General features: G+C 36.7%; 1 protein-coding gene across 1 annotated transcript; it reads right to left on the bottom strand.

The window, feature by feature from the left end:
* Nucleotides 1-10,510: 10,510 nt before the first annotated feature.
* Nucleotides 10,511-11,180, bottom strand: LOC109793600 (eukaryotic translation initiation factor 6-2). The gene is made up of 2 exons (XM_029270389.2): nt 10,944-11,180; nt 10,511-10,861 (listed from the first exon to the last, which is right to left on the bottom strand). Exons 1-2 carry the CDS (start codon nt 11,163-11,165, stop codon nt 10,604-10,606), a joined length of 480 nt encoding a protein of 159 aa, XP_029126222.2. The 5' UTR covers nt 11,166-11,180; the 3' UTR covers nt 10,511-10,603.

The raw sequence follows: 11,180 nt of genomic DNA, 5'->3' as shown, positions 1-11,180 counted from the left end.
GCACAAATGGTTGAAGCCTAGATTGGTTGTCATCATAAAAAAGGGGGAGATTGTTGAGCTTAGAGAAGCCTAAACTTGATGAGGTCAAGATTATCTCTGAAGCTTAAAGGAGTTTTGATGATTACAAAATGTGTGTTAAGGACAACAACAAACAACAACAACTTAGAAGACAAAAACAAAGTCAAAGAAAATGCTATGTAATAGGGATTAGTATATAAATTGTTTATATGTTGTGTGTGTAGACACCCAATTTCGTCCGGGGGCACACAAACAAGGAAATGGACCTCCGTTGTGAAGGAAAGGAGTTCCTGAAGCATGGAAACAACAAGAGATGACAGCCCAGAACGGGCTGTTCCAAGACCAGAACGGGCTGTTCCCAAAACGGAACGGGTCGTTCCAAAACAGGTTGATATATGCAAGATTTGAACCCAGAACGGGCCGTTCCGCTTTTTGGAACGGGCCGTTACCTATAATAAACTTGCCCGGAACGAGTCATTCTAAAATTGGAACGGGTCGTTCCCCTAGTTTGGAACGGGCCATTCCAAAACAACTTTGTGTAAGTAAAATTCGAAACCAGAGCGGGCCGTTCCAGTGTCTTATTTTACCCATAACGGATTAGCCCAGAACGGGCCGTTCCGAATCCGAAACGGGCCGTTCTAGTCCCCTTCTGATTCCTATAAATGGGAGCCTTCGGCATAATTCTCATGGCGGCCAGAGAAATTTTGAACAAGACTCCTTTGAGCACGAAAATTCTCTATCTTTCTCCCTTCTATTATATTTCTTGAGATTTGTGTCGCATCTCTATCTTCTTTCTCCCTCCTATTGTATTTCTTGAGATCTGTGAGGCATACTGTAGTGTGAAAGGTCGCCACAAAGCACCTTCTCCATATTTGAAGATTCAATAAAGCTCATTCAAGAGGTATTTCAGTCAATCTTCTTCTCTTCCTTTTATTCCTCATCTTTATCACTTTTTTTTGTTATAATGAACGTCATAATGTAAATATTTTAGGGTTAATCGCTTAATTTATATTTTAAGCATGTAAATAGTTATTAATAAAGGGGATCTAATATTTAATTTATTAATTCTTATCACGTTAACTTCATCATAGGGTACCGATTGAGGGCGCTGTAGGGGTGCTTAATACCTTCCCTACACGTAACCAACCCCCGAACCCAATTCTGGTTATAAAGGCCATTATTGGATTTCTTTTTAAAAAATCATTTCTTTTTCCAATGTTTTGAGTAAAACATTGGTGGCGACTCCATGAACCTATTTTTTAAAACCATTAATTAAGGATTAGTCTGGTGTCCGGGCATTCCTTAATTGATGAGATTTTCAAAAGGATGTCTAGACCATAGGTCGCAAGATCGGAAATTTTCGGGTTGCGACAAATGGCGACTCTACTGGGGATGTTTTAAGAGGGTCAGGCCCAAATAAATGATGAAATTAATAAAATAAGAATAAATAATTTAATATTTTCCCCTTTACCTTGTTTGTTTTCTTTATTTAGCTTTGGTATCTGTTTGTTTATTTAAATTCCGCACATGTTTAGAATAAAAATTGTACACAAACCTTTGCACACAACAGTTCCCCCTACACCCGGGGCCATGAAGGTATTAAACATAGGGAGTGGTTGACGTACGACCGGCCCAAGTTTGGCCTTAGAGCCTGCGAGCCTTGTCGGAAATCACACTCAAGGTGATAACCGGTTACTCTAGCCCGAAATACTGCGACAGACCTTAGAGTTTGCCAGGTGACGGCGACAGAGATACTGGGTCCCTATAATGGGGGCACCTTGGGGACCTTAAGACCAAAGTGAGTATAATTAGAACCGCCCTATACAATACACTTTTCTTAACAGGGACCACAGACCATGGATTTATACGCGACTGCTTGTGAATTGTATGAGCATATGTTTGTTGCATTTTATCTATTCAAACCATTCATTTATTTTTATAATTCCCCTTAAGGTAAAGAAAAAAAAACACAAAAAAAATAAATAAAAATGCATTATCATGTGAGAGAAAACCTAGTGTGAAAATAAGATTTGTGAGAATCATACATCCCTTCTTTAAAAAGGGGGGGCATCATGCATTTTCCAAAAATAAAAAAAAAATATAAAAGAGAGAGTAAAAAAAAGGAGGGACATGCATACTACATACATTCCTATGATCACAAGGAGATTTCTCATAAAGACTGATGAACTCCAATTAGTGTGACCTTTGTTACATCGTAAAAAATTACGAAAAGGGACACTTTGATCTCATGTTCAAAAGAGTGGCTACCAAGTCTTTGTTGAGAGACCTCCTTCATGCATTATCATTTAAATAAGCTTAATAGGAAATTTTATCCCTTAAAGGTGGCTTTTCAACATTCCGTACTCACACGAGCTCAAAAGATAAAATCTATGGAAGATCTAGAGGAAAGAAATCGTGTCCTCAATGAGGAGCTTGAACAACTCAAGGAACAAATGGCTAGAATGCTTAAGGCCATGAACAAACTGCAGCACGACAATACTACTAGCAACGTCGATGACGTCTCCAAAGGTCATCTGAACGCCTTGGAAGAAAGACTGAGAGTTGTGGAAGGCCATAGTTTTGATATTCAAGAGGCTGCGGATATGTGCTTGGTGCAAGACATCCAATTCCCCGCCAAATTCAAAATCCCTGACTTCCAAAAGTACACTGGAGCCAGTTGTCCAAAAGGACATCTAACAATGTACTGTAGGAAGATGGCAGCCTACGTGAACAATGAAAAGCTCCTGATACACTGTTTTCACGAAAGCCTTTCAGATGTCGTTCTCAACTGGTACATGCAGCTGGATGGAGGGAAGATCCAAACATGAAAACAGTTAGCCGATGCTTTTCTTCGTCGATACAAGTATAATATCGACCTAATTCCTGATAGGTCTGATTTACAAAGCTTGAGCAAGAAGGGCGATGAGTCCTTCAAAACCTATGCACAAAGATGGAGAGAATTGGTCGCGCAAATAGAGCCTTCATTATCTGACAAGGAGATTGTGACAATGTTCATCAACTCTTTAAGTGGACCCTATTATGACAAGATGATAGGGAACACGTCGACCCTTTTTGCCGACATAGTCACCATAGGTGAAAGGGTTGAGCAAGGCTTAAAAAGCGGGAAGATAGGGAAGGCTCCGACAAGTTATGACCCTAGGAAGATCTATGAAAAGAGGAGGGAAGAAGGGGTCCACGCCATCATCTTTACTCCAAAAAGTCAAGTCACACCACAGGCAAAGCCTAGAGACGACAAGGTAGTAGACAAAATCCCCATCACATACACAGAGCTACTATCCCAACTCCTAGAGGCTTCGATGATAGTCCAACTTCCTCCAACAAAGAAGATGGACCCCCCTTACTCGCCGTGGTACAAACCTGAGGAAAGGTGTGACTATCACTCTAACTCTCCAGGGCACTCCGTGGAGCGATGCAAGGCCTTGCAATTCCACGTGCAAGGACTTATAGACGTTGGGTGGTTGAAATTTGACACCAACACACCTAACGTCGACAAGCACCCACTGCACAAGCATGAGGAGGAATGATCTTGGAGTATAAGATTGAGAGATTACTAGAGTAGGGGACTCTCCTTTTTTTTTCAAAAATAAATAAATAAATAAATTTAAATTCATGCTCAAACTCATGACCTTCGCCCATGGTCACGAGTTCAAAATAAGGGCTGGTATAAGTTTTTACATCCATCAATAAGATATGTCATTCCTACAAATCATAGTGCCCAAATACCAATCATAGTGCCCAAATACCAAAAAAAAAAAGGACATGACTGAAGATAATAAAATTAATCAAAGCTTTGAACATCTACGACGCATTATCTGAGTCTAAGGAGATCACTTCCTCGAAATATAAAAGGATAAGAAAATGATAAAATGCAAAGATTCTTATTGCACTAAAACATCGATACAATTTGGTTGACAAAGGAAGCACAAATCTCGATCCATGAAAGAACTCTCAACACCTGTAGGCCGGGGCAGCATCTTTCTCCTTGGTATACGAATGGGGGCAGTGTTAATCACCAAAGGCACTAGTCCTCCCAAACGCAAATGGCAGGAGGTTTTGTCAAAGCAAAGAAGTCACTTGCAAAATACTGCTAGGATGAAAAACCAAAAAGGACGTCCTAGAAAGAAAAAAAAAAGTTCCCGCTAGGATATGTCCTAGGCAAAAATTAGGGACATAAAAAATTTTAAAAATAGCAAGTGACGAATTTTTGAAAACCAAAAGGCGGTTTGAATACTCCTGCAAAAGGCCAAAACTTTTGGAAGACTTTGCCCGAGACTCAGATATGTAGTCCAAGATAATTAGAAGAGTGATTATAATAATTATCTAAGGAAATGTTTGTTTAAAAACTTAAACACTGACCTACCTCAACCGCCCATTCATTCTAAATCATCCTTTCTTTCCTTTCTATCTTGTCCTATCCTAATGACATATTTTGTTAAGGGTTGTCAAAATTTAAACATGTCCAAGAGAAAAATAGAAGAAGAAGGAAATAAAAAAATGAAAATAACCCGCTGGGATGAAAACCCCAAAGGGCTTCCTACGCAAAAATTAGGGCAAAAGAAAAGAGCAAAAGTACCCGCTAGGATACATCCTAGGCAAAAGTTAGGGTTTCTAAACAAAAAAAAAAAAAGAGCCCCAAGACGGTTCAATATATCAAACGGCCAATACAACTAAATGTCGTGCATCAAGCAAAGTAGTTTATTCGTGAGAAGTAAAAAAGGGAAGCCACCTTCTAAAAAAAAAATCAACATACATTGCATGCATCCAAAATCATTTCACACACTTAGAAAATTTTCTATCCAAAGGGGATTATTCAAAAATAAATAAATAAATCTTGCATAAAATAAGCATTCAACATTTTTGCATCTCGACAAGAAAAGCCGAAAAAGGGGAAACACAAATTCCAAATGACAGCATCTGAACAAAAGACAAAAGCAGCCCAAATTAGAGGCATCACGACACACCTCCTTCCCAACATCCTTGGGGCAATATCTACCATAAGTCAAGCAAACCAATGAGGGCACCGACAATTTTCTCAAAATACAACAAAAGTCTGGAGAGACTATACTCGCATCCTAATCCGGTATATGACAATACCGTGAAGGAAAGGTCTGGAGAGACTATACTCGCATCCCAATCTGGTATACGACAAAGCCGTGAGGGAAAGGTCTGGAGAGACTGTACTCGCATCCCAATCCGGTATACGACAAAGCCATGAGGGAAAGGTCTGGAAAGACTGTAGTCATCTCCCAATCCGGTATACGACAAAGCCGTGAGGGAAACTGAGCTACGAAAATACTCCCTCTTCAACAAGCTACAAATAAAGGAACGCACTATCATAAGAGAAACAATGGAGCATCTACTTGAAGATCGAAGATCAGGTGTACAGTTCGTTAGCCTTGTTACCTAACAGAGTATGCAACCAACACTCAACTGCTCTAAAGGGCGAAGACACGAGCAAATACACCTATCCAAAAGAAGGAACATAGAAGCGCCAACACGAAAGAGACGAGGAGGAGACCCGGATGAAATGTCTACGTCTTCACTTGCCTTTGGAAAAGCAACACATAGCTACTCCAAAGGACAAGTAAAAAGGGGCAGCTGTAGACACCCAATTTCGTCCGGGGGCACACAAACAAGGAAATTGACCTCCGTTGTGAAGGAGTTCCTGAAGCATGGAAACAATAAGAGATGACAGCCCAGAACGGGCTGTTCCAAGACCAGAACGGGCTGTTCCCAAAACGGAACGGGCCGTTCCAAAACAAGTTGATATATGCAAGATTTGAACCCAGAACGGGCCGTTCCGCTTTTGGAACGGGCAGTTCCATGTTCTTATTTTACTTATAATAAACTTGCCCGGAACGGGCCGTTCTAAAACTAGAACGGGTCGTTCCCCTAGTTTGGAACGGGCCGTTCCAGAACAACTTTGTGTAAGTAAAATTCGAAACCAGAACGGGCCGTTCCACTTTTGGAACAGGCCGTTCCAGTGTCTTATTTTACCCATAACGGATTAGCCCAGAACAGGCCGTTCCGAATCCGGAACAGGCCGTTCTGGTCCCCTTTTGATTCCTATAAATAGGAGCCTTCGGCACAGTTTTCATGGCAGCCAGAGAAATTTTGAATAAGACTTCTTTGAGCACGAAAATTCTCTATCTCTCTCCCTTCTATTATATTTCTTGAGATTTGTGTCGCATCTCTATCTTCTTTCTTCCTCCTATTGTATTTCTTGAGATCTGTGAGGCATACTGTAGTGTGAAAGGTCGCCACAAAGCACCTTCTCCATATTTGAAGATTCAATAAAACTCGTTCAAGAGGTAATTCAGTCAATCTTCTTCTCTTCCTTTTATTCCTCATCTTTATCACTTTTTTTTTGTTATAATGAACGTCATAATGTAAATATTTTAGGGTTAATCGCTTAATTTATATTTTAAGCATGTAAATAGTTATTAATAAAGGGGATATAATATTTAATTTATTAATTCTTATCACGTTAACTTCATCATAGGGTACCGATTGAGGGCGCTGTAGGGGTGCTTAATACCTTCCCTACACGTAACCGACCCCCGAACCCAATTCTGGTTATAAAGGCCATTATTGGATTTCTTTTTAAAAAAATCATTTCTTTTTCCAATGTTTTGAGTAAGACATTGGTGGCGACTCCATGAACCTATTTTTTAAAACCATTAATTAAGGATTAGTCTGGTGACCGGGCATTCCTTAATTGATGAGATTTTCAAAAGGATGTCTAGACCATAGGTCGCAAGATCAAAAATTTTCGGGTTGCGGCAGTGTGTGCTGTGTGCATAAGCAAAATCTATATCTAAACTGATTAGAGAGTGTATGATGATGAGTTAAAGGGACTAAAAAGTTATTTTGAGACTTAAAACGAAGTTTTGAAAACTAACTCAAAATAATCGATTATCATTAAATATAATCGATTATTCCAGCAACAGGCAGAATGGGATGCCTTGCTGCAATAATCGATTATTTGCCAAATAATCGATTATCCCAGAAATAACTCTCAAGAATAATCGATTATCCAGCAAAATAATCGATTATATTGTTCTTGGTTGGTTTCCAGAAAACCTGAAGAACAAAATAATCGATTATTCTTTAAAATAATCGATTATCTGGTTCTGAAACTTTTATAAATAGTTTGAACTTTTAGAAACTTCAGACATGAGTTAGAACTGATAATCAAATTTAGAAAAGTGTTTTTGTGGAGTCTATGTGACAATCTTGGAGAGATTTCTTTGTGAATCCAAGAAGAAAAATGTTTGTGAAAAACTTTGAAAGAAGATCATCATCATCATCACATTCTTGAAAGGGGAAGATTAAGATTTGCTTCTGATTTCCAGGTGAATTCGTTCCTTTATTCTTTGTGAATACGTGTAAAATCTTGAGAAGGGTTTCTCAAGTGGTAAGGATTCTTGTAGTGGGTTTCTACAAGGGGTGCTTTCTTGGGGTCAAGAAAGTGGTTATCTTTAGTGTTGAAGTATATGCATGTGTGGTATGCTTGTAAACCTTCTTCATTGAGATAGTGGAACAAATCTTGATCAGGTGCTGATTGAGGACTGGATGTAGGTCACATGTGGAGTGGTTGAACCAGTATAAAAGACTTGTGCAATCTTCTTCTACCTTTATCTTTTACTTTTAGTAATATCTTGGTTGAACATTAAAGAAGATAATTCTTGATTAACATGTGTGTGTGAATATTGATGGTTTAATCTGAATTAAAGCATTACATTTTAACCTCATTATTTTGTAATCAAGAAAGCATATAGCATTCATTCTTCTATAAACAAGTCTTTGAAGAAACTTCATTGAAAATTCAGTCTTAGAAAAGTTTAAGTGAAATAAAGATCCTAAATACTCTGAAATTTTTTAAAGGGTCATAGAATCCAATTCACCCCCCCCTCTTGGATTGTGCCATTCTTTTCTAACAACTACCACATTACAACATAGCTATTCATCATGATCATGCTCAAACCAATGCTCATGTAATACAACCACCTATGAAGCATTGACTCAGAGCGTCGCACGATGGGCAAAGTTTATCAACCTCATTAGGCACCATCACGCATGCATACAATGTTAATCACCACATAGGCCAAGGTAATGCATATGCGCATGCACCAATTCTCATGCTAATGTTACCAAATCCATTCCTCATCTTCATTCATGCTAATGCACAATCATCAATAATTCGCATAAAACCACATTTATATATCGTTCATCCACATACAAACCATTCGTACTCTAATATTCTCACCTACATACACACCATTAAATTAATTCATACAACAGCCATCAAGGACATCACACATTCACATTTACCTTTGCAACACATCACAAATCCACACCCAACGAAATTTCTATTTCACCCGATGCTAAGAGCAACCCAAGAGCTCCTGGTCTCTCTCGCAGTAGACGTTAGGAAGTTACGCCCAATGCTGAGCTTGGCAAAGACTACCCCAAAGTAATCACGCTCGGCATGAAACATTCCAGGCTGAGTACAACTCCTTCTGAGCTTCACATTCATCAATATGAATGTGATCTCGATGCGAAGTACTCAAGCCCGATGCCAACACGATTTCCAGAAAACCAAAATATGAACATATCATCCCAAAATCCATAATTCATCATACAACCATCATTTTTCTAATCCAATCGGCCAAAAACCATTATTATCTCAAGAAAACACATTACACAACATCAATTTCACGAAATCATACTTCAATTGACTACATCCCAATCCCTCATGAACCCTAACCCATAGACACATTTCAAAAGGGTTCAATCTTCTTCCAAATCACCAAATTTTAACAAACAATAGAAACACAAACATACATCCACATAGAATTTAATTGGATCATCAAATTCATATATAGTAATGAAATAGAAAAATCCTAAGATTTGAGGGACTTATCGCAATACCCATTCCCTCTCGTAATCCCACATATGAATCATTCCTTTTCCCCTCGTACCTTGTTGCATTAATAAAAACAATTCGGATGCAATTTGAAATTGATCATGAGCACTCCTCCTTAGAGCTTCCTTCTTCTATTTTCTTTCTCTCTAACCCTTCCGAATGTAAAATGAGATAGATAGTTAACTCTGTCTATCCCCTTTCTTAATATTCCCCTGGACCGGGTCAACATGACCCGCTTCTCTTTCTCGAAAATAAATGAATATATAAATAATATAAAATACTTTTCCCCCCTATAAGAATAAAAATAATTCAGACTAAAATATAATATAATAATATTATTATCTTAGAAAACAGGGTGTTACACTTAAATTAAATGAACTTTGATACTTGATATAGATTTAGTGGTAATTAACTAAAGATGTCTTTAACTCTAAAGAATTATAGAAGTTAGCTATCATAAAATATAAGTGAGTACATCCATATTAATATCAATTATTATTTGATTAAGTTAACTACAATTTAGCAACATTATTAAAACTAGTGAAGTCATGTAATAATTAAATAAGTAACTCATGTTTGATGGTTCAACTAGAACTACGGTTAGTCCTCAAGTTTGAAGATCTTAAGTTCAAGGCTTGAAACATATAAATATATTAATTTTTTATTTTTATTTTTTAGTATTAGAAGGGTATAACAGTTACCAAATATGGAGACTAAGACAGTATTAATGAAGTCGAGACACTCCATGTTTCTATATTTGCTTAAAGGTGTTTAAGTGTTATACCTAATCTTCAAACCTCAAGATGTCAAGTTTGAATCTTAAATTTGTAAAAATAGTTGATTTTTAAGATTCCAAAATTTAAGAATAAAACAATCCAAAATTTGTGTAAACAATAACAAAAAAATACCTTTATCTATAGATACAAATGTTACAAAAATACTACTTTGGTAGCATTTAAAAAATATTGCCTAATTAATGTAAAAATATTATTAAAAATCTTTAATATAAATTATACATTTGATAATATGTTACAAAAATAAAATATTATTTAAGTACAATTACATAATATTTTCAAATATTGTTATATTTTATGAATTTTTATTTAAAATAATTAAACCAAATATTTTTCAAATTTTAAATATTTTTCAAAAAATATTTTATAAAAATGAAAACAGAAAATAAAAATAAAAAATATTTTCTGTAACGCGCCACACCCTAATATTTTCACACGCAAAAGTAGTTGGTAATCATAAGGTACAAAGACGAAATTGGGAAAAAGCAAGTAAAAGGGGGTAAAATAAATAAATAAATAAATAGTGAGGTCTCGACTAGCACAACAGTAAAAAAGATTAAAATAAATAAATGAAAGCAATTTGGAAAAATATTAGAGTCCACGTGTACACTTATCAGCCAACTAGGATTATTTTAAGGTTCACTGTTAGATAAATGACGGAAAGGACAAATTTGGTTCACTTTTAAAACACAACTAAATTTATTTTTTTAGATGATAAAAGATTAACTGAAGCTAAAAAAATAAGAACACATCTATAAGTTAGCCTATGTTTCTTCAAGTTCAAACAAAATCATCTTACTTCAAAATGAATTTTTAATTATAATTAATTCTATAAAAAAAATTAGAGAAAGCTATCAAAGAATGATTTCCTCATCTCATGCATAGTGACACTGGATTGGACTTCTCTCAGCTTGAAGATACTCTCAATCACAAAGAGTTCTGTAGCTGTAGTGTCTGAACCACAAAATGCTATCCAATCATTTATTGTCATGCCAGCAACTAGTAATTCACTGTCACGATTGACAGTCCCAGCGACCAAAGTAACATCAAGAAGTGTAGAAAGTTCCTCCAATTCTTCAATGGATGTATGAGGGTGAACCTGCACAAAGTGCATGTATGCTCACAAGATACTACATATATTTTAAAGTTAGGATATTCAAGAGGACATGTCTTATGCTTACCAATCCACCTCTGTTGGAAAATGTACAGTAACTGCCTACAATGATATTAGAGGCAATACTCTGCCTGAAAACTTCTACTTTAAGAACATCTGCAATCATATCCTCAGTGTCTTGAACAAAAATTTCAGTGAATAATAATACTAAATCAGGACAAGAATCATTATCCAAAAAACAACAGAAGTTTTCTGATGGAATCATGCCTAGGAAGGCAAGAGGTGACATATTGAAGGAGCCAAG

Source organism: Cajanus cajan, chromosome 11 (assembly GCF_000230855.2).
Source record: "Cajanus cajan strain Asha chromosome 11, NIPB_CcT2T_4, whole genome shotgun sequence".
Classification (NCBI taxonomy): Eukaryota; Viridiplantae; Streptophyta; class Magnoliopsida; order Fabales; family Fabaceae; genus Cajanus; species Cajanus cajan.
Note: the sequence above shows the minus strand (reverse complement) of the source record. Positions and strands in the feature narration are given on the sequence as shown.

Bases quoted from the DNA above. Each gene is read 5' to 3' on its own strand.
- LOC109793600 (XM_029270389.2), bottom strand. From the start codon at position 11,165: ATGTCACCTCTTGCCTTCCTAGGCATGATTCCATCAGAAAACTTCTGT. The intron at 10,862-10,943 runs GTAAGCATAAGA...CACTTTGTGCAG, and splicing joins TTTCCAACAGAGGTGGATTG to GTTCACCCTCATACATCCAT.